The sequence below is a fragment of the Mauremys mutica genome, chromosome 1, assembly GCF_020497125.1.
Source record: "Mauremys mutica isolate MM-2020 ecotype Southern chromosome 1, ASM2049712v1, whole genome shotgun sequence".
In the NCBI taxonomy this organism is placed as follows: Eukaryota; Metazoa; Chordata; order Testudines; family Geoemydidae; genus Mauremys; species Mauremys mutica.
In genome coordinates, this window is record NC_059072.1 from 336,637,851 (window position 1) to 336,665,354 (window position 27,504).

General features: G+C 42.1%; 1 protein-coding gene and 1 long non-coding RNA gene across 4 annotated transcripts in view; one reads left to right on the forward strand and one right to left on the reverse strand.

The window, feature by feature from the left end:
* Positions 1-10,997, forward strand: part of LOC123371823 — a 36,005-nt gene extending 25,008 nt beyond the window's left edge. The window contains exon 3 of the long non-coding RNA XR_006579952.1: positions 10,533-10,997. This is a non-coding gene — a long non-coding RNA (uncharacterized LOC123371823). The remainder of the gene's footprint in view (positions 1-10,532) is intronic.
* PIWIL4 (piwi like RNA-mediated gene silencing 4) overlaps positions 5,319-27,504 on the reverse strand; it is a 58,815-nt gene continuing 36,629 nt past the window's right edge. For 2 of the 3 annotated variants that reach the window (XM_045019670.1, XM_045019667.1), the window contains 8 exons: positions 26,376-26,448; positions 25,159-25,359; positions 21,727-21,830; positions 18,994-19,064; positions 14,390-14,543; positions 13,882-14,007; positions 7,321-7,468; positions 5,319-5,846 (listed from right to left, as the gene is read on the reverse strand). In XM_045019670.1, coding sequence (XP_044875605.1) covers positions 5,730-5,846; positions 7,321-7,468; positions 13,882-14,007; positions 14,390-14,543; positions 18,994-19,064; positions 21,727-21,830; positions 25,159-25,359; positions 26,376-26,448 — 994 coding nt within the window. In that variant the 3' untranslated portion in view covers positions 5,319-5,729. The remainder of the gene's footprint in view (positions 5,847-7,320; positions 7,469-13,881; positions 14,008-14,389; positions 14,544-18,993; positions 19,065-21,726; positions 21,831-25,158; positions 25,360-26,375; positions 26,449-27,504) is intronic. The other variant, XM_045019673.1, reaches the window with a different exon arrangement.

A 27,504-nucleotide genomic window follows, 5' to 3' on the forward strand; every position in this document is an offset into this window, starting at 1 on the left:
GGCCAGTACCAGTTGCTTCAGAGAAAGGTGTCAGAATCTAGCAGTAGGCAAATGTGAGATAATCTGCCTCTACATCAGGTCTCACCCTGGTGTCTACTAGTTAGAGATTTGCTTAAGACCTGAAGCATGAGATTTAACATCCCTACCTAATTTTTTCTTATAATGAATTATGATAACTGTGGCTATTCTTAATGTCTAATCCCTACATGATAGCAGAAGGAATCTGTAATTTTCACAAATATGGAGCAAATGATGCCATCTGAATGTTTCATTCTGGAAAGGAGTCTGTGTCTTCTGGATTTACAAATTTCCCTGGAAGCAAAGGGAATTGCAGAGAAATCAGTAGGTGGAATCCTTTGTCTGATCAGTATGTTTCCTGTAGAACAGTGCCCAGAACTGAGTGCAGCAGCCCAACTGCAACATCATCAGTGCTCAATAGAGAAGAATTCCAAGCCCCTTACTGGAAAGCACTGTGTTTTGCTTGCTTATGCAGTCTGAATGAGCTCTCCCCTGACATCTAGTGGTGAGCTGTGGAAAAAGACTTCAGAAGCTGATCTCGTTTGCATGGACACACCCATCCTGCCTAGGTGCTCAACATGATGGGATTGCTTGCCCAAATGATCACTTGTTGCTGGTGTTGGATCCCCAGTCTCCTTGTTATTGGGGCAGAAGTAATAAAGAGTTGTTATCCTTGTTGTATGAACTGAGGGCAGCAGAACTGTACCTGGCATACCCCAATGGAGGGACTCACCCTCAACTCAACAGCACTCGCTAAGCATGTCATGTGGATTCCAAAATCCAATGATTTGAGAATAGATGAGTATAGGTATGTGTACCTGGTTTTATGTAAGGGTCTTAGATGTGATTTGATCCTTTCTCTCTATAATAAAATAGATAATTTAGGCTTAATTGAGAGTCTTGTTACATGCTGTAGAGATGAAATCATTGAGTATTAGACCTATTCTGAGACACTGTCTCTATCACAAGAGATTATCCAGTGTGCACCAGCAGTGAAGCTCTTCCACTAACAGCTGAAATCACTAAGAGCTGTGTTAAGTGTGGGGGGGCTCTGCAAACATCTTGGCAAGCAGCCGGCAGGGTGACTAGTGGAGAAGTGTGGCAAGTGGCTAGCAGAGAAGCTGGTGAAGAGCACCAGAGCAGAGCCCTGCAGAGGCATGGCAGTCAGCTGTTGGGGCAATGAGCAAATGCCTGAGCAGTGCAGCATGTAAGGTGCCTCCTTATCCCCCACCTGCCTTCTACACAGGGTGGTGAACTCTGTGGATTAATCTCTGAACTCCGGGGCTGCACTGGCCAAGAACAGCAACTGTGAGTGGGATGCAGAGAAGGGATGGGCACATTAAAGGGACTTTTGGGTTGCTGGACTTAAGATCCTGAGGGGAAAAGGCTACTGCTCAACTTACTTGGGGATGGGGCTTTTGCTCATGGTTTGTGTTTATGAACCCTAGTTGCAGTGTTTTCCCAAATTAATGCTGAGATAATTCCCTCCTTTGATTAAAAGTTTTTGCTACACAGACTCTGTGCTTGTGAGAGGGGAAGTATTGCCTCTTAGAGGCGCCCAGGGGTTGGTGTGTAATTGTCCCAGCTCACCGGGTTCGGGCTCAAGCTGGTTTTGTGTTGTATTGTTGAAAAGGAACCCCTAGATACTGAACCTGGCCCTTGTTGCTGCTGGCTTCACCTGGCAGAAGGATTACACTTGAGCATCTTCAGTGGAAATTGAATGGAGGAAACTTTCCACGAAGAACATGTGTTGTATTTTAACCAGATGATAAGAGGGACAATTTTATTGTAAAAATTTGCACAAAAACCAGGCTCTATCTCCCTAGATTTACTTGTAATGTCACTAATTATACAACCAGGACTGAATTTACTTTTTCTGCCTCTCAATATATACCCTCCTCCAGTTTTTCCATCTGCTATAAGACCAAAGGTCTTTTGCTGCAACTCTACTTTCAAGCCAGTGAGCTAACTGTGATGTTATTTGGATCATCAGCCATTCTATTAACTTGTTTCCTTATGGATTTTATTAACTTGAACAGTTTGATCTTGCCTGTGTTCCCATACAGGGACAAATTTTGCAGCCATGCACCCTATTGAATGCTATGAGGTTCATCCATTGCGTCCACTAAACTAATTAGTTGCAGTATCGTTGCAGAACAGAATTTGATATTAACTAATGCCTTTCATGTTAAAGGTATCCAAAAGTAATTGAGAATAATGATCTAAAGACTGACTAGTGCGGATCCAACTATTTGTTATGAATAAAGTGTCTTTGAAAGTCATTTTATAAGTATTCATTAACTCATCCTTACCCAACACACAGCATTAAGTATACAACACTGAGCAATTTGCTGGCATATATTGGTGTGATAGTCTACAGTATTATAGTCACCACTTTTAAAAAATTATGATCAATCTTGTGCAAAGTATGCCTTGTGAAGTATCATTGAAAAAGTCAATCTGTTGACCATTACTGTCCTGTTGAAATGTCTGTATCGTCATTGTATCAGAGGGGTAGCCGTGTTAGTCTGGATCTGTAAAAGCAAGGTGCCACAGGACTCTTTGCTGCTTGTATCGTCATTGTATATGAAGTTTTGAGATTTTGCTATGTTTGTTACTGAAACATGTTGTGAGTCCAGGAAACACCCAGGGACTAGGGCTGCAGTGGCAACAAAGGGGTGATCAACACCCAGCCAGGTGTTAAGCCATTCAGCAGCAGGAGAGTTGTAAGAAAGAGATTTACAGTGCACAATAAAAGACAGTTGCTCCACACCATAGGGCTGCCTAACCCCCATGACACAGCAAGGATATTTCCAGCATCTGGAGGCAGGGCTGGCTCCAGGGTTTTTGCCGCCCCAAGCAGAAAAAAAAAAAAAAAAAAAAAAAAAAGCCGTGATCGCAATCTGCTGCTCTACCGCCGCCGTTTCAGTCCTCAGAGCAATTCGGGGGCTGGTCCTTCACTCTGAGAGGGAGTGAGGGACCTGCCACCAAATTGCCACCGAAGACCCAGATGTGCCACCCCACACCGTTGGCCACCCCAAGCAGCTGCTTGCTGGGCTAGTGCCTGGAGCTGGCCCTGCCTGGAGGAGAGTATAAAATAAGGGACAATGACATCACCATTTCACCACTCCTCTCCCAGCTGCACCGAAGTCAACAAGATATTTGGAAGACAAAGAAACATTTGACCAGGGGAGGGGAGTAGTGGTCCTAACTGGCAAAGCTTGCCAGTTAGCACAGACTGCTGTAGGGTCCTTATTACTTTAAATTTGACTTAGTTTGATAAAGTTCAGGAATTAGACTGCAATTTTATCTTTTATTTCTTTTTGTAACCAGTTCTGAACTTCTATGCCTATATCATTTATACATCACTTAAAATGGATCTTTCTGTAGTTAAACTTATTTTAATGTTTTATCTAAGCCAGAGTGTTTTTTGTTTGAAATGTGGGAAGTCTATGTGGGTTACAAAGGCTGGTGCATACTTGTACCCTTTGATGGTATCACAAACTAATTAATGAGCTTACTCTGATCAAGGGGGTTTTGAGCAGTGTAAGATGCACACTTCTGAGGTGCAAGGGGGGGCTTGCTGGTATCTCCCTGTATACAGTTCATGAATGGCTGGAGCATTTTGCTGTCCTGGGAGCACAGTATGTGAATCATGTAATTAATGACTGAGGGACAGATCTTCCGTTCTATGGGCCACTAAACTATAGGCTGTTAACCATTAAAATTAACAGCCAATATACATCAGCTATGGATCTGGCAATAAATCATAATGCAGATCCACAAGAAGGCGGAATTAAAGTTATACAGCCTTAATTGTGGCACTGCCTGGTCATTAACTTTCAACATTCTCCATGTTGATTTTTGCATGTAAGTTTATAAGATTTCAGGCAACTGGAAACCACAAGTTAATCCATAATTTTAACTGTGCACTGTTAAAGTACAGGCCTATGTGCTCTAAGCCAGAATGCAACTATTCAGAGTAACACTGCAGTTAGCAACTGTCATTGCAGGCTAGTCAACCTGGTAGCTGGAACCGAAATAACTGAGTTGCAGTTTAAATGTTTTGTTAGTTTGGTGCAAGTCTCTGTGTGGATATTCTTTTTTCAATAGAACTTTCACTGACTTTTTTTTTTGAAACCGTCAATTCTATCAAAATAGAGAACTCTGTAGCTGTATATGGAATAATGTGATAGTCACATCAGATACCCATCAAGATACTTCATATCACCAGTTTGGCTAGGGACTCACTGGCTTCCAGGTGGCAAACTACCTGCATGAGGGACTCAATAATGCTAAGAGTGCTTATTTTGATAAGTGACCTGCGGTAACAATGATACAACTATTAATAGATTCCACTAGTTTCAGAGAACTAGGTCACTGACTGGAACTATGTGAAAAAGGTGCAAGATGCAGAACTCTTTGGGGAGCAATCTAATCTAGGACATTTTTGGGCAGCAATCTCTCCACCGTTATTCTTTGCTATCAGTATCAATCCTGATTCTTTGAACTCTATTTTGCCCAAAGTGGAAACAGCTCACCCCAGCAATGTGTAGACTCCACTTTCATTACTTCCTTAGATATGGCTTGTGGGTAGCTTCTCTCTTTGAATCCCACTCATTTATTTTACAGATTTGACTGTATCTCTATGTGAAACCCCCCTTTTAAAACTGTGAAACTTTTCATATGTTTGTGAAGTATCTGAACATAGAATATAGGTATTTCTGTGGCACTAATACATAATCAGATAGAGTTAAGGATCCTAGGTTGTATTCTTGCTCTTCACTCAAAATTTTGCTATGACCAAGACACTTAACTTCAGTCTACCCATCTATTAAGCATATATGGTAACATTTACCAACCATCCAGGGTTGCTGAGACACAATTTGGCTGTTGAACCCAGATCCTTGAATGAAAAACTCACAAAGTAGGGCTATTATCTAACTAGTGCAGTGAGGCACCTACACTATTTAAAAATCAAACTACAATAGATGTAATTTAACACTTAAAAAACCAGACTCCTCCAAACCAATTTTTTCAATTAACTGAATTCTAAACCATTTAGTAATACCTCCCAGCTAATACGTATGTATAACAAGGTGTCTGTTCCTACATTTTGTTTACTGTGATTTGTGTTAATTTGCAAAACATCCGTGCAACACTGGGCACTTTTTTTTTTTTTTAAGACTTGTCTATCAATAGCAGAGTGAGCTTAAAAGAAAGTTTGGTATATATTCTAACTAATTATCAAAAATAATCTTAAAATGCAAACAGAATAAAACTTTATTTGTTAAAAAAATGTCAACCTTATCCAAACAGTTTTCTAAAAGAGTCTTTGAAGGAAAAAGTAATCCTCAAACAATCTGGAAATTAAACGGCAATGATATGCTTACAGAATAATCAGCTGTACAGTGTATCTATATCAACAAAATGTCTATCATATATCCCTACATTTTCCAATGTTACTAGGGAGTATGCTCCAAGTCTCCTATTGGGGCTAACTGAAGTAAAGTACCTTAATCTGTTCAGGATGCTCTGTTCTCTTAATTCAGAGAATAGATATTTCTCTTTAAGTCTAAAACTAGATGTTTTCCTTCAAATACAAGACTGAGTTTGAGCTACACTATGCTGGCAGCCGTGAGACCATATCCAGATTTGGCCATGTTAGTATTTCTTAAAGTTGTCTTCATGATATATTATTGTTGTTCTCCTCACAAATAGAAAAGCTTGTCAGCTAGTTCCAGGCTTGGCTCTCTGTGAATGCTCTGACCCACCAGGAAGGTCAGCTTGTGGGCATACTGACAGGGCGCTGGCACTCTGATTAGACCCTATGAAACAAACATCAGATGAAAGTAAGACAGACATTCCCAGCCTGTATTGCTGCTTTCTGCTGAGAAAAGCAAACTATTTTTAAGATCCCAACTGCCATTTCCAAACATAATATAATCCCAGAATTCCTTTCCCAGCCAATGGTAGGCAGGAATTGCCCAAGTTTGTATCAATGAAATTCAGCCGATAGAGGGCACTCCTGCGCAATGAAAACACCATCCCCTTTATTCAAAGGTTATGTTGTATACACCAAGTGGAGAGGTAGGCCACTCCCCCTCCCCCCCGGTCTTAAGAAACTGAATGCAGATGCAGTCTAAAATACCTGGACCCAGGATCCCGAGTACATACTCGGGGGGCGAGCTTGGGCTGCTGTGGCTACACTGCTATTTTTAGTGAGTTACCTCAATTAAAGCCAGCTCTGGTACACCAACATGTGCTGCAATTGCATATCTTGAGTGCAGTGTAGACATACCCAAAATGTCTCAACCTTGAAATGGAGTGACCACTTCTACAGCTGAATGGGTAATGCAGGTTGTCTGCCTATTCAATCATTGGCCTCTCTATTAAAGTACGCCAAGGGTGCCAATTAGTATTAATAATTGTGACATGGATACATGTCTACTAGAAAGTGAATTAATATCAAACACATTTTCCAGGGAGGTTTCAGCAAATACAGGCCTTTCAAAATAGCTTTTTGGCTACTAAGAAACAATCCTCTAGCCCTTGTAAATATGTCCAACCAGCTTGCAGCTGGAGAAGCTGCTCCTCCCACCATAGATAACATGGCGGAGGCATGTGGGATCAAGATTTCTGCTTGGCCTGCTTGGGGGGTGGAGAGAGGAGAAGGACAGAGCCCTTCTTCCTCCTGCTGCACCTGCCCCCTTGCATGTTCAGTCCCTGTCCCTGGCAGCTGGGCCTGGGCAGGGAGCAGACCGGGTGGGGCGGGCCGCTGCCCCAGCCAGGCTCGCTCTCAGGCAGCTGCTGCACCACACAGAATCAGTGACCCAGAGCGGCCAGCTTCAGTCACATGAGAAGTGGCTCCATACCACTGCCTGTCTAGGCCCGGCTGTCAGTGAGAGCGGTCTAACATGGGGCGGGGGGGCGCACAGCAGGAGAAAAACAAAGCCCTCCCCGCAGGTAACTGTGGTGGGGTGGGGAGAGCATGGCAGCCCCAGGCTGGGCGCAGTACAAAAGGGTTGCTGGGTAGAAGAGACATGTGGGCAGTCACATGTCCTCCCCTATACATTGTGCCCCCTACCCCAGCATCTGGAGGCACAAGTCACCTATGCCTCCCACCATAACAGCAGCAGGCTGGCAACTGCAACTCCTACCCTTTTTATAACAGCAGTACTGCGATAGCTGCATTGAATCATCGTATGTGAAACTATGTGTGATTTCTTTCCAGTTTTATTTAAAACCAGCTGGAAAAATTACACTACTTTTAATGATGATTGTATGCGACTATTTACTCACTGGCCAGTTGTAGTACAGGTGGCACATCTTGTACGTGAGGCGCTGCATGTGATCTGGTTTTAATCCACTGTTATCATACACAACATTATAGTATGTGGGATTGACAGTTCCCTGACGTGCTAGTTGGCTGATTAGGTAAAAGTCATACCTAAAGAATTTGGAGGGGAAAAAAAAAAGCATTAGCTTATGTGCACTTGACAGTTTACCCTCACTAATATTGTCTATTAGTTAAAATGTGAGGTGGTTCTTTATCATTTAAGGGCCTGTGATCTCACTTTCGCTGTTGTAAATCAGGAGTAACTCTACTGAAACTAGTGGATTTACTATGCTGCAATCAGATTAAGGGTCTCTGGGCTAGATTCATATTTCCGCTAAGGCCCCTTTACAGCAGTCTTGCAATGTAAAGAGGCTTTAGTGTAAATGAGAATCTGATCCTCCTCTGTTTATATTCTAGACAAATCCAGGGCCCTGTCTACACTACAGAGTTTTACCAAAAAAAGGCAGCTTTTGTCTACAAAAAAGTGGAGGCATAACCACTATAATGCAACTTTTGGTGGCAAAAATGCCTTGTTTTATCGACAAAATAAAACCATCTGATGAGAGACATAAGGCTTTTTGCGCAAAAGTTTTGCTGACGAAGTGCCACTGTAGACACCGCACTTGATTTTTATTGCTTTAATTGGCCTCCAGGAGGTGTCCCACAATGCCCATCCTGACTGCTCTGGTCAGCAGTTTGAAATCTGCTGCCCTCCAGCCAGGTAAACAACCATCCCCACCCCTCCCCTTTAAAGCCAGGGAATTTTTGAAAATCCATTTCCTGTTTGCTCCCTGTGGAGAGGTCTCATTACATCTTCCCAGGTGACCATGGCAACCCCATGTGTCAAAAGCTCTCCTGCTGGACTACTAAGGAGCAGTGTTCCCTCTGATTTTTTACATCCATATATAACACATCACCTTCATATTGGTGCACATAAAGTTCATTTGGTGGGAGTAGGGCCGAGGGGTTCGGAGGGGGCTCAGGGGTGTGGGCTCCAGGGTGGGGCCAGGGATGAGGGCTCAGGGTACGGGAGGGGGCTCAGGACTGGGACAGAGGGTTTGGGTGTAGGGGCTTGAGGGCTCAGGGTAGGGTGCAGGCTCTGGGGATGAGGGGTGCAGAAGGGGGCTCAGGGCTGGGGGTAGGGTGCAGGGAGGGTGAAGGCTCCAGCTATGGGGTGAAGGCTCTGGGGATAAGGGGTTTAGAGTGAGGGAGGGGGCTCAGGACTGGGACAGATGGCTGGAGTGTGGGCTCTGGGGTGGGGTTGGGGATGAGGGGTTTGGGGTGCAGGCTGCCCCGCAGCTGCGGGGAGGGGGGAGAGGACTCCCCCCAGCCCTCTCTCGCCACAGCAGCTTGAGACCAGGGGAGAGGTGCCTCTTGCTAGCCGCAGCAGCTCTGGCGGGGCTGGCCCGGGGCTCCTCTCCCCAGTAGCTCTGACTGGCCTGGGCTGGGCCAAGGGAGGTTCTCCTCTCCCCACACCCCAGCAGGCCTGTGCCGGGGCCCTGGGAAGGGGTGCCTCTCCTCGCTGCAGCAGGCCTGTGCCGGGGCCCTGGGAAGGGGTGCCTCTCCTCACTGCAGCAGGCCTGTGCTGGGGCCCTGGGAAGGGGTGCCTCTCCTCGCTGCAGCAGGCCTGTGCTGGGGCCCGGGGGGAGAAGCTCCTCATCTTTCCCTGCTGCTGCAGGTCCATGCTGGGGCCAGCAGGGAAGGGCACCTCTCCCTGCCACCACAGGTCCGTGCTGGGACCCGGTGGGGAGAGGCTCCTCTCCTTGCCACCGCAGGTTCATGCTGGAGGAGAAGCATCTCTCCCTGCTGCAGCCTCAAGCCCTTGTGCGGGGCTTAACAGGCAGCTGCACAGCCACACAGCTAATAGGGAACTTAGCTGAGGAGCTGCTGGATCTGCTCAGTATTTGGGGAGAGGAGGCTGTACAGTCCCAGCTGCACTTCAGCCATAGGAATTTCAATATCCATGAGTAGATTTCTTGAGGCTTGTACGAAAAGGGGTATGACCAGGACATGGTGCAGTGCAGAGCAAAGACAAGAAAACTGAGGCAGGCGAACCAGAAGGCGAGGGCAGCAAACCGTCGTTCTAGTGCTGCACCCAAGACCTGTTGGTTCCATAAGGAGCTGAACACTATCCTCAGAGGCAACCCCCACTGCCAAGACGTCCATGGATACTTGGACGGGCCTGGAGGCGGCAGGAGGACCTAACCTGGAGGACGAAGTCATTGATGAAGAGGTGGAGATAGACAATGATTTGGAGCCCACAGGGGGGTTGCCCAGTGGGGCAGGCAGCCAGAAACTGTTCACCACTCTGGAGGTGTCTAGCCAGTCTCAGCAGTTGCTCTCCAGCAAGCAAGAAGCAGGAGAGCACATGCCTGCTAAGCGGCTGTGCTTTGTGTAGTTGAAATTATAGCGACCAAAGATCATTTGCTAGTTGCAATGCGAAGCTGAGCCCTCCAGTAGAATAAACCTTTCTATCAAAGAGGTCCAGCTTCTTCACATCCTTTCCTTTGGGTGTTGGACCTTGCTGCCCCTGCTTCTCCCATTCATTTGGGGCCGCTACCACCATTGACCCAGGCTGAGTGGGGGTAAAGAGGTATTTGTACCCTTTTGATGGCACAAAGTACTTTCTCTCTATCCCTTTAGTTGCGGGAAGTAGAGAGGCGGGTGTCAGCCACAATGTCATGGTAGTGGTCTGAATGGTCTTTATGAGCAGTAAGGCCACCCTCGAAGGGCCCTTGTATCAAAATATCCACCACAGGGTTCGTTGCCTCCTCCACCTGGAGTCCCAGATTCTGGGCCACTCTCCTCAACAGCTCCTGGTGAGCCCTGTTGTCCATTGGAGTTGGTGTCACCACTTCATCAGGGGTGAAGATGACGCGGGCTGGTACATGGCCCTTCTGTCCCTCCAGCTTGCAGGGTCCAGCCTATGCTGATTCCTCAGTTTTGGTGCCAAGCTCGGCACCAGCCCTGATATCGGTGCTGGCCTCAGTGCTGTGCTCCTGTGTAGAACACTTACCCCTATCCCCCAGCCAACACTCACCATGCTTGGGGTATTTGCCAAGGGTCAGCAAGAAAGTGATTGTTGTTACCGCAGGTGCATTTTACTGAAATGTTTCAATGCTGTGTGTGAACTTAACAATCACGCTTCTCTATATTGTTTCTTATGCTTCTACAGATGTGGCTTCAGAGGCACCCCCTACACTCTAGCAGAGCATGTCAGCCAGATGATAAAGCACGCAAGACAGAGCAAAGACGACATGTTCGGGGAGGTACTGCAATTCTCCAATGCAGAGAAAAGGGAATGCCAGGAATGGAGGGAAGCCAAAAGGCGGGACAGAAAATAAAATCAGAAGTTCATTAAGGATGTTACTGTGCAGATGATTAAAGTCATGGAGGAGCAAACGCAGATGCTGAAGTCCTTAATAATGCTGCATACTGAGCAGATGCTTGCCCACCCTCCCTTGCAGCACATTCAAAACTCTTTTCCATGTCCCCCAACTCCACTCTCACATTCCTTTCCATTTTCCAAGACTTCTCTATTTCCCATTCACTCCACCCCCTTGGACAACTTTCAGAGTGATAGCTAGACTTATGCACAGCTCTGAAAGTCTGCCCTTCCCTGGTACCTTCTTTCCCACCAAGTGTGTTTGTGTTGTTTTTTGTGTAATAAAAGCAAAGTTTTTGAATAAGTAATCTTTGTGTCCTACAAATTGAGACAGCAGGCACTACCAAGACATACACAGGCAGTTTAATCATCTGGAATTTAAGGCCTCAAAATTCACAATTCCTTCCTAAGAAAACTAGATGTAATGTAACACTGCTGTACCGGGCACAGGGATATACCTTACTGGTTCCAATTTTCAAAGTGTTGCCTCAAAGCCTCCCTAATTCGAATTGCCCCCCTCTGAGCCCCCGATAGCCCTGATAGCCAGGCAGTCTGCCTCAGCATTCCACCTCTGAGCAAACCTTTCACCCTTAGCTTCACAAATATTACACAACATACAACACGCAGCTGTGACCATGGAATTATTATCCACACTGAGGTCTAATCTGCCATAAAGGCATCACCAGCGTGCCTTTAATCTGCCAAAGGCACATTCCATGGTCATCCGGCACCTACTCAGCCTGTTGTTGAACCGCTCCTTACTGATATCCAAGTTTCCTGTGTACGGTTTCCTGAGCCATGGCTGTAAGAGGTACGCTAGGTCTCCTAGGATCACTTCAACATCCCCCACAGTAATCTTCTGGTCCGGAAAGAAAGTCCCCACTTGCAGCTTTCTGTAAAGGCTGGTGTTCCTGAAGATGCATGAAGTGGGTTCAGGGTACATAAATATACAAGGCATGCTGTGTTTGTGTGCTCAACATTTCCCTGTACAGCTAATCTGTATGTCAGAAAAAACGGTTACTTACCTTTTTGTAACTGTTGTTCTTCAAGATGTGTTGCTCATGTCCAATCCAAGTAGGTGTGTGCGTGCCACGGACACAGTTGCAGGAAGGTTTTTCCCCTAGCGGCACCCTTCGGGTTGGTCGAAGTGCCCCCTGGAATCGCACCTTCATGGTGCCACAAATAGGGCCCTGCCGAACCGCCGCTTCTTCAGCTCCTTCTTGCCAGCTGGCTCCAACAGAAGGGTAGGCGAATGGGTCGTGGAGTGGACATGCACCTTCCTGGACCACTCCACATTTATGTCAGTGAAACACCCACAGTGATTCACAAGCACCTGCAACACCATGGAGAAGTACCCCTTCCTATTAATGTACTCTGTTGCAAGGTGGTCTGGTGTCAAAATTGGCACCCTCCACAAAATATCGCTCCTCCACAGTTAGGGAAATCCATTTCTGCCAAGCTGTCCACTATTTCACACACATTTCCCTGAGTCAGGGTCCTTCATAGAAGGATGCAATTAATGGCCCTGCACACTTGCGTTAACACAGCCCCAACGGTCAACTTTCTGACTCCAAACTGATTCACGACTGACCGGTAGCAGGCTGGAGTCACCAGCTTCCACACTGCGATTGCCATATGCTTCTCTACCAATAGGGCAACTCTGGGTCCGATGTTCTAGTGCCGCTGTGCTGGGGTGAGCACACAGTTCCAAGAAGGTGGTTTTCTGCATCTGAAAGTTCTGTAGCCACTGTTCGTCATCCCAGACCGGCATGACAATATGATCCCACCACTCCCTGCTTGTTTCCTGAGCCCAAAAACGATGGTCCACCATGTGCAGCTGTTCCGTGAATGCCAACAGAAATCTAAGTTGCTTCTATCCATATCACAGAGCAGATGAGGCAACCGGGAGTCCTGTTTGGTTAGGAACTTCATGATTAACTGCACTGCCATCCGTGATGTCTTAATGACAGTTATCAGAGCATAGGAGAGCAGTGCGGGATCCAACCCTTCACACACACATGCTGGGGTGCACAGCGAACCAGGGCTGTTGAAAAATGCCATGAAAGAAAGCTGGAAGACCACTGAACGCTGGGATGGAAAACAATGCATCATGGGATGTTGAGCCCAGTCCCAAGATGCACTGTGATCCACTCCGCTTTCCCACAAGACTTAGTGGCAAAAGGTGTTGAGCTGAACTGTGGCATAGATACTCTCAATGCACTGCTCACACTGTCAATGCTAGTGCCTGATGACAGAGGGAGAGTAGTGTGAACATGCAATACCGATTTTTATTATTGTGCTTTTTGAGTGTCAACATAACTTGTCGACAAAACTCTGTAGTGTACACAAGGCCGAGTTTAAAATCTTGGCTGAAATGGGTTTGAAAAGGACATCAAAATGCAGACTTTTTTCTTTGTTAGGTTTCTGAGTCTGTCATCTCTGTATCGACGTCTATTAATGTAGCATCTTTGGTTAGTTACATTAATATTAATACCTATAACCAGTATAACAGAGAAAATAAACTTTAGGATTCTCATATGCGTCCGATTCGCCCATGTATTACTCTAACTTCATGCCAGTGAAATAAATGGAATTGCATCAACTTAAACCTGGAGTAATGCACGGGCAAATCAGACCCACATGAGAATCTTAAAGTTGTATTTTCTCTGGGGGGTTTTTGGGTTTTTTTTTTGGAGGATTTATCTTTTAAAATACAATGTAAAGATGAATGGATTATATTGGTACGTACATTTTGTATACTATAACTGTCATTTAAAAAATTAATGCAGTTTATGTACTTTTTCAATTTGGTTAGTGTAATTCAGTGCAGAACACTGTATATTTCACTTTTAATAGGAGTTTCAAAATCAGAATTTTTGTACATGGATTAAACGTAAAATGAATTGTTTGCTGAAGAAATTCTACAAGCATATCTGAAAACAGATACATTTGCTCCTTCAAACAAATTATACTGTATGGTTGTTGAATTAGGAGAGCTGAAAAAATTTCATGGTGCCTTTCTAACCTGAAGTTTTAGAAGACTCCTGCTTAATAACATTATACTCCCTTAATTTGATATTCAAATTGTACTTTATGAAGGAGACAGCAGGTTCTTTCCGTTTGACGCAAGTATACTTGCCATTCAGGACGAGTAGCCTCTGTGTCAACAATAGTGCCAACAGGTGGGTTTTGCAGGCTTCTGTTTGCCTCTGCAAAGAATCGAGGAATGCATTTCTTCCTGACCACAATCACTGACACTTTGGGACTTGAAACAAAGGACAAATATAAAGTAGCTATAATAAATGATTTCATATTACCTCTTTCCTAGTTATAAAAGGACTAAGAATAGAAACAGGCAGATGGCTTGAATTATGTTGCTATATCTCATTCAGAATGTTCTATATAGAACAGATTTATATGTCTTTTTATAAAGCATATAAACAATGCTTTCAGCTTTGAGAGCTGAAAGAACACATTAAGTTACATGATAGTGTCTGTAAGTCCTCAGTCTCTTTGGATGTCAGCCAGAATTTTATGTTTTCAGATATATTCTATAGGAAATGACATAATAGATACAAGTACATTGAATTTGCTTTGATTTCTCCAACATGGAAGGGCGGGGGGCAGGGAGAAGAAATTCTAGTTACCTGTAATTAGTAGTTAATTCTGTGAGGACACTAAGTAATTGTGGGACCTCATAATCCACCACCATCTTCAGCTGGCCATCTGCAACACCATCACGGTATACTATGATGCGCGCAGGCAACTCACAATTATACTTGTGCCACTTGCTGATAGCGCCTATATTACATACCGCATCAGTAAGGAGAGAGTGATCAGGGTTTATTTCTTTGCAACCTAATTTAATATTAATATTCTTGTTTTCTTTTGTAACAATATTCAATCATTTTGTTTTGATTTTCAGAGAATATTGTGTCATAAAAATAGTACTGGAGATAAAAACTTATATCATCTAGCCCTGGCTCTAGAGGTAATAAATCTCCCTCTCTGCTAAAATGTGTACTGTACTGTATGCACTGTTAATAGTAACAGCAAGTTCTCTGATGCATTTTTGTTTCACTTGAATATTTTTGATGCATGAATATACAGCATATTATTTTATGAAACTTATAGTACAAATTCATTCCTGCTGTTAATGACTCAAATAAATTGATTATATCTTTTTATTGTGGTTTCCTGTATTTTATATATAGTTGGCTCCATCAAACGTTCATGATTTACCAAAAGCTAAACACAGTTTTTATCTATTCCTAGTACCAAAGAAAACTACAAATGCTTGTATTTAAGATTCTGTAAATATAGACTACCTAATGCAGAACACTATATATTTCTGTGTATATAATAAACATATATTACAAATACACATCCATCTTAGATCTATTTAAAGCTGGGCACAATTTATAATTAAGGCTGTCAATTAATTGCAGTTAATTACGCAATTAACGCAAAAAATGAATCGTGGTTAATCAGGTTAATCGCACTGTTAAATACCAATTGAAATTTATTAAATATTCTGGATGTTTTTATACATTTTCAAATATATTTATTTCAATTACAATGCAGACTACAAAGTGTACAGTAAAAAGAACAGGAGTACTTGTGGCACCTTAGAGACTAACAAATTTATTTGAGCATAAACTTTCGTGGGCTACAGCCCACTTCATCGGATGCACAGACTGGAACATACAGCAAGAAGATATTTATACATACAGAGAACATGAAAAGGTGGAAGTAGCCATACCAACTGTAAGAGGCCACTCAAAGTGTACAGTGCTTATTTTATATTATTTATTTTTATTACAAACATTTGCACTGTAAAAAAGAAACAAAAGCATAAGTGCCAACTCCAGATCTGGAGTACCCATGGGGAAAATATTGTGGGTGCTTATGACCCACCGGCAGCCCCCCTATCAGCTCTTCCTCATCCCCCAGTGCCTCCTGCCTGCTGGTGGGTCCCATGGTTCAGCACCTCCCTCTCCCTGCCCGCTGTTTCATGGTGTGCAGAAGGCTGGGGGTGGAGGAGAGAGTAGCGAGGACATGGCGCGCTTGGGGGAAGGAACAGGCAGAGCGGGGCCAGGAGAGGTGGGGCAGGGATGGGGCCTTGGGGGAAGAGGTAGAGTGGGGGTGGGGACTTGAGCAGAGCCAGGAGTCAAGCATCCCCCAGCAATTTGGAAAGTCGGCACCTGTGAGCAAAAGAAAATAGTATTTTTCAATTCACCTCATACAAGTACTGTAGTGCAATCTCTTTGTCGTGAAAGTACAACTTACAAAATGTAGATTTTTGTTATTTAACTGCACTCAAAAACTAAACAATGTAAAACTTCAGAGCCTACAAGTCCACATAGTACTACTACTTATTCAGCTGATTGCTAAGACAACAAGTTTGTTTACATTTACGGGAGATAATACTGCCCGCTTCTTATTCACAGTGTAACCTGAAAGTGAGAACAGGTGTTCGCTTGGCACTTTTGTAGCCAGAACTGCAAGGTTTTTGTACCCGATATGCTAAATATTCGTATGCTCCCTTCATGCTTCGACCACTGTTCCAGAGGACATGATTCCATGCTGATGACACTCCTTAGAAAAATAATACATTGATTAAATTTGTGACTGAATTACTTGAGTGAGAATTGTATGTCTCCTGATCTGTGGTTTTATCCATATTCTGCCATATAGTTCATATTATGGCAGTCTCAGATGATGACCCAGCACATGTTGTTCATTTTAAGAACACTTTCACTGCTTTGACAAAACGCAAAAGTACCAATGTGAGATTTCTAATGACAGCTACATCACTCGACCCAAGGTTTAATCTCAAGTGCCTTCCAAAATCTGAGAGGGATGAAGTGTGGAACATGCTTTGAGAAGTCTTAAAAGAGCAGCACTCCCATGTGGAAACTATAGAAACTGAACCACCAAAAAGAAAACAAACTTTCTGCTGGTGGCATCTGACTCAGATGATGAAAATGAACATGCAACAGTATGTACTGCTTTGGATCGTTATTGAGCAGAACCCGTCATCAGTATGGATGCATATCCTCTGGAATGGTGGTTGGAACATGAAGGGACATATAAATCTTTAGCGCATCTAGCACGTAAATATCTTGCAACACCAGCTATAACAGTGCAATGCGAATGCCTGTTCTCTTTCAGGTAACACTGAAAACAAGAAGCAGGTAGCATTATCTCCTGCAAATGTAAACAAACTAGTTTGTCTGAGTGATTGGTTGAACAAGAAGTAGGACTGAGTGGACTTCTAGGCTCTAAAGTTTTACATAGTTTTTATTTTTGAATAGTTTTTTTTGTACATAATTCTATATTTGTAAGTTCAACTTTCATGATAGAGATTGCACTACAGTACTTGTATTAGGTGAATTGAAAAGAACTGTTTTTAGCAGTGCAAATATTTGTATTTTGTGTTGTAATTGAAATCAATATATTTGAAAATGTAGAAAACATCCAAAAATATTTAAATAAATGGTATTCTATTATTATTAACAGCACAATTAATCAAGATTATTTTTTTAATCACTGGATAGCCCTATTTATAATATACTTGAAATATGCAAATTATGGGGCAAAGCCTACCACAGTAAATGGAAACATTCCCACTGATGTTAATGCACTTTGGATCAGGATATAAGTCTCCAGAGGCCAAAATCAAAGATGCAAGTTACACACTGGAAATGGGTGTATATAGTGTAAATAAACTGATGTAACTTGCATGATGAAGAGTTGGACAAAAGCCACGCATCTGAATTTGGATCTTTTTCTTTGCATCTGCTAGGCACCAATTCCTTAACTCAAAATAAAGCAGAGTACTGTGCTGGAATGGCAGAGAGTGAGATTTCCCTCTTCCTGTACCTGACCCCAGCCATCCCAAAAATAGAGCAGCAGCATCAGAACAAGGAGCAGGGTGATCCAAGCCATCCTGAAGACCAATAGCAGTGGGCTCCTTGCCTGTTACTGCCACAGAGGGCTCTTCTACGGGGGGGGAGGGGGAGAGGCGGGGGGGAGAAGGGGAAACGTGAGGAGCAAAGATTCTGCTAGACATTCTCCCACTGAGCACGTGTGGGCCTCTGCTTTTGGTGGGGAAGCCCCACCAAGGCCCATCACTCCTAGGAGTGATGGCTGGACTCTGGCAGCCTTAGCACTGGTGACGGGCAGACTGCCCCTCTTAAAGTGACAGCAACATTGGAACCATCTCTCTGAAGAGTTATACTACATCTGCACTGCAGGCTTCTTTCAGCAGTGCGTAGTGTAAATACTCAGACCCCCAGCATAGATATAAACAGCACTGTTGATGGTGAGACATGGCTTAGGCAAGTAAATATACATCGGGGGGGGAGGGGGCTATATAACCAAGTACATACCCTACATGGTTCTGCTCGCCCAAGACATGCCTCCCTATCTATACTGCTATTTTTAGCCATCTACTGTCCCAGTGCCTGAGCCTTTCCCAGCTGCAGGAAAAGACTCTGGTGGGGAAGCTACTGACACCTTTTGGAAATGCCAGAGCATTTTACTGAGTTGACACATACTGCAGCGTGAAGCTACATGTACCCTGCATGCTACCAAAAGTGGTGTATAGTGTAGACGTAAGCCTTTGGAAGACCACATTTGGTTCTTGGGAGGTTTTCTTCACAACCACAAGAGCTAGAAATGGGGTTGAGGTGTTTTGTTTTGTTTTTTGGTAGAGCTTAGATTCTACAGATGTTGACGAAGAAGAGTTCTAATCATGCTGGATGAGTGACATTTTCAAGGTCTCTTACTATATATTACCATGTAATTTTGATTATGTATTTATCTAGCACACCTGGTGAGCCTTACTCTTTACAAATACATAATAAGTCAAGGTTCCTGCCCCAAAGAGCTTACAAAGTGAGAACATGGGAGTAGTACTCTGGATAGTGAATAAGGACTATTCCTGTGACTAAGGATTTACAAGTTAAACCCCTAACTTATTATTAGAAGAACCAATAAAAGAATATTAGAATTTACAAAATACAGAGTAATTGGTGTAATAATGTTGTGCATCTGGTTTTAAAACTAGTTTGGGTAGCCAATTTCTGTAATAATAATAGTTTCTATAATACTACAGGTTCTGATGCACTGTGAAATTCATTTACACAAGAGACTAGAATGTAATGCAAACAATACATTGAGAAATAGCCAATAATCAACCTATAAACTGTATTGCTCTAACTTTAAAAGATACATGACATTATACCTTTCATGCAGACTTTTAAACAATCTGCGATATCAGTCCCTGTATTCTGAAGGATGCAGCGAGAGACCCACCTAAAAATAAGTAGTAAGTTACTAGGCAACCACTACAATTGTGTTCTGAGTTTTGCATTACTTTAACACCAAGTTTCCTTTACTATTGGCTGCGCTTCTCATAAATCATGCAGCCATCACCTGAAACTACTAATAAAGGGAGGACTCTTCAAAGTAGGGATAGCTTAGGAGAATATGAAATCCAGATTCTGAGCAATGCAGTAGAACAGGTTAGACCTGCCTTATTCCCCAGGATTTATGAGCTACAGTTTTCAAACTTGATGTCTAGTTAGCTCACACTGATTCCATTGGTAGATTAAATGTTCAACAGCTCTGAAAATGAGCTAGTTGGTGTCTAAAGTTGGCCACCCAAAACACTGAGGACTCTGAAGTTAGAGGCCACTTTTGAAAACTTGAGCTTCAACCTCTTGTTTTTCTTTCTTCTCTGTAAAATGCCTACATCTGTCACTGGGGTGTTGTAAGATGAATAGACTATATTTGTGAGGCACTTTCAGATTCTCTGATGGAAGGCTCTATGTAAATGCTAATTATTATTATTATATGCAGAAGCAGGGGGTACACCAATGAACTGGACTGAACATATATGAAGGGAACATTAACATCCATTCAGCACTGAGAAGTTGACCGACCATATCATGTCAGTTTATAATGAACCCCATCAGGGCTGCCAACAAGTCTTTCCAGGTCCAGGATTATGAAGACACTATCATGCACTAATAAAATAGCTGACTTTGGTTACAATGTTTAATTCTAGAGTTCTTCATAAATAATGCTGTGTGGTTTCAATGGTTTAAAAATACACCCTTACTGGATTACTGTAAAAAAAAAAAAAAAAGCTTTGAAAAAATTAAGTTTGTGTTGGTTGCTGATTATATCCCCAAACACGTAAACCATCACAATATTTAACTTTATACAGACCTCTGAATGCAAAGAAATTTCTTTTTCTAACATTGAATCTATATCATAACAATGAAATTAAATTGCCACCATTCTATCTTCTGAAGGGTCTACAGACTGAATATTGTATTAACAAACACTTGCCCTGACACTGTATGAATTAAGGATTTGCAACGAATTCACTATCATTATACCAGGTCCAAACTCCAAAAAGTTCTGAACTCATAAATAAATATTATTTTATATTTATATAGCACCTTTTATCCTAAAGCACTCCATTAACTACTATTAAAGTCATATACACGAGTCACTTAATCGATCTTTGGGGCAAAAAAAGGCAGCTGTTTAATACTAAGACAGAAAGTGAAAAGAATACTATATCCAATTTAGAAGGCAGAATGTAATTACCTAATTCAGCAAAGACAACAGGGTTAACACCCATATTCTTGCAAAAAATGCCCTTGCCTTTCAATAATACATGCAGATGAATTTTACATCCTATCCAAAAAACAGCCACGGACTTTGTGGATGCTCCAGTCCTAGAGCACCCATGGAAAAAAAAATTAGTGGGTGCTTAGTACCCACTGGCAGCCAGCACCCCCATCCCTCCCAGTGCCTCCCGCCCACAGCAATCAGCTGTTCCACAGTGTGCAAAAGGTGCTGGGGGCGAGAAGGGGAGGAGTGGGGGTGGGACGCACTCGGGGCATGGGGTGGAACTGAGTGGGAAGAGGCAGGGTGGGGCCTTTGCGGAAGGAGTGGATTGGAGGCCGGACCTGGGGCAAAGCAGGGGCAGGAAGAAGTGGGGCAAGGGCTTGGGTGGAGGAGTGAAGTGGAGGCGAAGCCTGGGGCTGAGCAGGGGTTGAGCACCCTGAGGGAAAGGAGGAAGCCAGCACCAGTGAGCACATCCAATGTGGGAGCAGAACCCAAGAGTCCCCTTGCTCACAACATTAAACACTGCCTTCCTTAATATTTATGAATAAACATTAAAGACCCACATGGTACTCTTGATCCACATATACAACTACAATCAGTATCAACTGGAAGTGATGCCTAGTGACCAAGGGTGTGATATTGTCTTTAACATGGAAAACACCTCATATGGCTCATAATAGCTGATCTTAAAGAGTATTATACATTCTGTAATACTTAGGAACTGTTTGAGTGATGGATGGAATAAGGGCACAAACTTACTGCTGTTGAAATTGATAGTAAAACATTTATGGCTGATGAGCATAGGCTCATGTCTTAATGGCCATTTTTAAGACTTCTACAGTCTTTATGGATTTAAGAGTCATTTGAAGTTATTTCACATTTGTTTTAAACTCTCATTTTCTTTGGTGTACTTAAGGGACTGCAAAGAAAAACACAAAATTATTGACTTTTAAAATAAATTATATTTAACTATACTGGTTTGAAATGGCTGTGGTGATTTACTAAGTCTGACTCAGTATGATGGCAGATATTAAGTATGTATATATGTACAGAAATTAATGAATAATAATGACTCCATTCTGATTATACACCATAATCCCCAAATCTTTTTCAGTCACTGCTTCCCAAGATATAGTCTCACACCTTATAAATATGGTCTATGTTCTTTGTTGCTAGATATATGACCTTACATTTGGTTTTACTGTTTTCTTCCAGGTCTGTGATAGTGCCTTCTGTCCAAAGAATCAAAACAGAAAGTAAGCCCCCAGACATCCTTCTGAGATAGGTAGGCATAATTATAGGACCCTTAGGAGTAGTAGTATAAAAGGCTTACCTAGTAATTTTTGAATTAGTGCTAGCCACAAATCCAACTACTGAACTTCCTTTGTTAAGGGCATCTTTATTGACATCAATACCTATCACCATGAGTGATTTTAGCTGTGAAATAAATGTAAATTGACAATAATTTGGTGATGCACTGAATTATATACAGTACTTCAAATATACTGATTTTCAAAGCTTTACCAAATCACTTTTTGAAACAGTTAAAGAGCCACACAGAGCAAAGCTAGAGTATTGTCAGATGAGACTACGCTATTTTCAATAAAACCCTCAAATCCTCAAGATTAATTTTGTTAAATAAAGACATTTTAAACTCTGTTTAGATGAAACATTCCCACCAATGCTAATGAATCACTTCAGACCTTATTTGCTATATCTGTAAGGTCCTGACCTTGTACCCACATTCTACATAGATCATTTTACCATGCCATCACAATGATATGCCAATGAGCATCAACATGACTAGAGTCTGTAAAATGGGATCCTTTCTTTCTCCCTTTTGCTCACTGGGGGAAAACTGTTAAAAAAATATTTTATGTATGCTGCTATGCGTATTTATTATTGAAGGCCAGGTCATAGTGTGCTTTCCACTTGGGGGAAAAAAGTAGTAAAAGGTGATTCTGAGAAGGAACAGATTGCTAAAAGACACTATCAACTTGGAATAATTGAATCAAATCTTTTGAATTAAATCTTTTGAGTGGTCAGAAATAACCACTATTTAGGACATCTGTAGATGGGACTCAGGCTCTCTGTAATAGGTAGGAGCAAATATTTCATACAGTACTACTGGTGAAATTTAACTGTGCATTATGAAAATAAGATTGTGTTACTTAATCTGTTTCTACCTATGCAAACTATGAAAGTGAAGAATGTTTCATTCTAAAGAGGGATGGAAATCTCATCCTCATCCCCACAAAATGTTTGTAGTCTGATGCCTCTCTCACCTAATTAAATTACAAGAGGATTCAAATACAGGACTGCAAAAGTACTGCAGATACTTGGGTTAGTGTGCCTATTTTTACTGTTATTTATAATTATAGCAGGACCTCATTACGAGGCTCAGACTCTCATACAACACAAGGAGAAGTAGAGATACAGGGTGAAATTCACATATAGAGCACATCAGACATGGACTTTTAGTGGGGTTGAAAAAGCGTAACTGCAGAGGAGTAACTCAGGGCAAAATTTGGTACATAGTTTACATTTTTATATCTTACTAAATAAACCATAGAAGGGAAGGGGAGTGATAGCAGAGAGGCATAAAGAATGAGCAGAGTTCTCTGGTTCATGAAAAAAGATAAAAGAGAACAGTCATTGTAAGGATATTGTCTAGCACTAATAGAGTTAAGCCCTGCTCGTTCAGTAAGGAATCGACACCTTTTATGAAGGGAAATCAGATGAAATGGAAGAATTTCAAAAAGAGCATAGGTGACTCATGATGAAAGATCATACTAAATAAAACAAAGTAGTCCATTTCCTCCACTTAGTTCTGGCAACTGAATTTCAGCATGCTGTCAAGCTGTTTTTATAATGACAAAGAAAATCAATGAATTAAGTAAATTTTCTTGTTAAAGTCAGTGCTAAAGATTAAAGATGAAACAGAATTACCTGTTTCCCATTAAACATTAGATTGATAAAATATATATGAAATAAAGCAGAGTTCTGAATACTTTAAGAAATACAGAAAAACTCCATTTATCTGAACCTCCATGTGGTATGGCGCCCTGGGCAACTGCAACAAAAAGGTTGAGAAACACTGTTGTAGACAGTCCCTATAATGTTCAGGGTTAAAAGGAAAGTGTAAAAATGATCAATACCTGTACTTGTTAAAAAATGAACAAAACATTCTTTGAAAGAACTAGGGGTTTGTATATTCTGTTAAGTAGATAAGAAAAGGTGTGTGTGTTTTAATGCTTTTCCGGGAGTGGTCAGCTAGTTTTAAAGCAATTTCACATCTTAAAATAACAGACAGAAAGCTCTTTGCCCATTCTCCTGATTATCCAAATTTGATTATCCAATCTGGTCCCAGTCCCAATTAGATGAAATAAACGGGGTTCCACTGTATTTTTAAAATGTGCAGGAGGCATCCCAAAATGATCAATTAAAAATCAGGGGGAGATGACAGAACTTGATATGGAATGAATTGCTTACTGAATCTCCTACTGATGAATGAAAACATTCTGTAGTGTGATCATTTATTTTACTTTTTACCAGGTTTCTAAGAAATCACTATTCAATCTCACTTTTGGCCTTAAGTCTGAAGCCACAAGGTATTGAAGGACATGCAAATACCATAAGTAACAATCAAATAACTGGCATTTTAACACTAGAATTTGTGATTTCCAGACAGGGCTTGCTTGATATAAACTGTGGCCCTAATCCTGTCCTTTTTTCAGTCAGTGGAAATTTGGCCACTGATTTCAATGGAAGCAAGTTTAGACCTCAAGAGTGATTGTACAGCCCTTACATCAGGGAGCTATTACTCACACAAGTAGATCCACAAAGGTCAAAAATATTATTAAGCCTCACTGCACTTCTGTGAGATACATAAAGATTATTATACCAGTGTTAAATATGGCTAATATGAGACACATGCGTTAAAACTGTTTGGGGACAGAGCTGTCTCTTACTATGTTTGTACAGTGCCTTGCACAATGGGACCCAGACCCTACTTGGGGGTCTTCAGGTATTATTTGTAATACCACTGCTACATCTAATGATCCCCTGTTCTAACCAATAGACCATATATCTTCCCAGAACACGTCCTTTTTTGTTGGAAAGCTTTACATTTCTTTAAATTCTATTCTTTTAAATCTCATCACCACTGCAAAAATACTGTCAAACTAAACAGCCTATTGATATGATCACATTAAAATAAAGCTGATTTAAAGAATTGTAGAGGTTTTTTCCCCTCATTGGTTGGGTCATTAGGGTCACAAATGCTTGATTTCCTGCCCAGAAATGTGGATCAAAGAAATGCTGAAGTTGGACATTTGTTTGTACACCTTCATAAAACATGGATATTTCACAATACTGTACCTTGTAACAATTTTTATTGTAAACAAGAAGTGCTCAGAGTTTTGAGTATGCACAGAGACATATTTTAATGTAAAAATGATTTTGATGGGATTATATACACCAACATTTTGTGAAGTCATCAGATCAAGAGTAAGGATCCTGCATCATTAACACAGGGCCCAAACTGGGGCAATCATTCCTCATGCTGAGGAGTGGTTTCTCATATGAATTATTGTTGCTGAAGTATTCTGAGATCCACAGATGAAAAATGTCAACAAAGCACAATGTATACCATGCTAAATCAATTTCAGCTAGAGCTAAGCATTTTTGACATACCAAAGACTAGTTAATATAAATGGTTGAAGAAGTTTTGCTGTGATAAAAACAAATATTTTAAATTACTTACAGGGATGTCTACTGCCCACAGCTCCCCTCCAAGTTTACAGATAATCTGCATTGCGATTTTCGTGGCGACACTCATCATCATGCCCTGCTTGTTCAGAGTGCGTGCTAGTACACATTGGCTTGGGACAGGTCGATCAAGGCTCAGGAACTTTTTAATCGAATCATAACAGTCCTTCTGATTGGAAGACAGTACACACATTACCTAAGTCGAAGAAGGGGAGAACAGTGGTCAGTGCTCTACTTCTACAGATATCTCCTTACACTTAATACATTTCACCCTCTTAAAAGACATACAATTTCCCCAACAAATCTGAAAAATTTATAAAGCCAGACTAACTTGTTTTTCCTGCAAATCTCTTGCTCTTGTGAGTCCATGATTGGAAAACTGACATTGACAGATAAAGGTGTGTATAATTTTTTTTAATGGACCACATTACACTTACTGGTTGATTAACTATAGGCCAAATCCAGCCACAACCAGTGTAAACTGAGGGAGCAGAGATATTGGCAGATGTATTCCCCTCTCTAGGAATTCTGACAAATGGGGGAGGGTGCTTGTGAGAGGAGTACTGGTTGCAGAATTCTGGTCACAAGGTTGCTGCAGTGCAGAGAAAGTGGCAGACTTAACTGGAATCAACCTGTTACTGGTGGGGATTACTGACACTTGGTGGCAATTAGTGGGCTAATAAAGTAATTGGCTTAGTAATGGAAGGATATATAATCAGGAGGAACAGGAAGTGGGGGGGGGGAATCTGAGAGGGTGAGCTGGATGAAAGAGAAAGCTGTTTGGAAGGCTCTACATGCTGTATACCTGTGCTACATCCTGCTCTGTTAGGAAACAAAGGATTAAAGGTATATGAGGTGGAAAAAGTAACCTTGTGTGTTTGTGACTGAAAGACCACAAAAACAGGCTAGAAGTGCTGCTCACTTGGTAGCTAAAAAAGCATCCTCTGACAGTGCTGTTCTGGAAAGAAGTAGTGCACGTCCTGAGCTAGACATGCTTCCTATTGGAAAGTCATCCTTTGGGGTTATGGTATATTATCTGCTGCTGTAGCCAGGCTGCTGATAGTGTTCTCAGAGATATTCTGCTCTGCTGATTCTACAGGGAGAAGAGGCTCTCTATGCTTTCTCTCCTCTCCCCCCACCTTCCTTGCATATCAGAAGACTGGACTTAGCCCTATCAAAAGCATCACTTAATGAACATAAATCTGTACACACCAGCTGTACTTCAGGATTTACATGCTGTTGCACTGCTCGCAGGAATGCCATTGGGCTTTCTTGTACTTGTACTCTGAACAAAAACATATAAAGACATTTAAACATGCACTATCTTTGCAAATGTCAGTTCACTGCACATCTTTAGAAGCATTATGAACAGATTTTCCACAAAGACTAAAATGTTATTCATATTAAAACATACTCAAAATTCCATCCATTGCCTGAAAGAGACCGCATCTGTGTGGAGACTAGAGTTGGGCAAATCACTGATTTTTGGGAGAGGGGGGTTGCTGATGGTTCATTATCCTACTCCACAGAATCTGACATGGAGGTGAAGAAAGTAAAAAGAGAGGCAATGCATATTTGTGGGATATAGGAGAACACAGATTTTAGGACTAGCATCACAGTCAGCTCACTGAGAACATATGAAAGTAGCATGGTCGCAGCAGTCTATGTTGCAGTCAAGGTGAAGGAGAAATGTGAATTAGTTACTTCCTTGTAAAATCAGGGGGTCTCACAGCCGCTTGAAGTGCACTTAACACCCTATAGAATCACTCATCATATCACAGGATCAGCTTCCTGAAGGAATAACCCTGACAATGCCGTATGAAGTCTAACCGCCCTTCAGTTTCACTCAAGAGATGCTCATTTTTTGCATATGTAATTCCCACTATCCATGGAAGTTAAATATGTATATATCAAAAGAACAAGATAAGTGAATACAAAATCATCGAGGAAACAGATCTGAACACATTACACATTACCATCCTCAGGAAAGACGTTGGAATCTGTCCATAGCTGGCCAGCTAAGAATTTTCCCAGTGGCATGGGACCTCATAACTAGAAACAAACTGACATGGTTGGCCTTTATGCTACCTTCCTGGCCTAGGAGGCTACACCAAGAAGTGGGAGAGGGCCGGTTTAGGGGCACGGCCAGAGCATGGGTGTACTCAGGCCATTCTCAACTGTTGAATGATCCCCTGGAGACTCCTGCCAGCTGGATTAGGTTAAAATAGTCCCTACACTGCTCTAATCTAAGGTGGGTGACAGCTGCACAAGGCAGAAGATCAGGGAGCTGTACATGGCTCCAACAGACCCATACTCTCGAGCCAAGCAGACATAGGAGAGA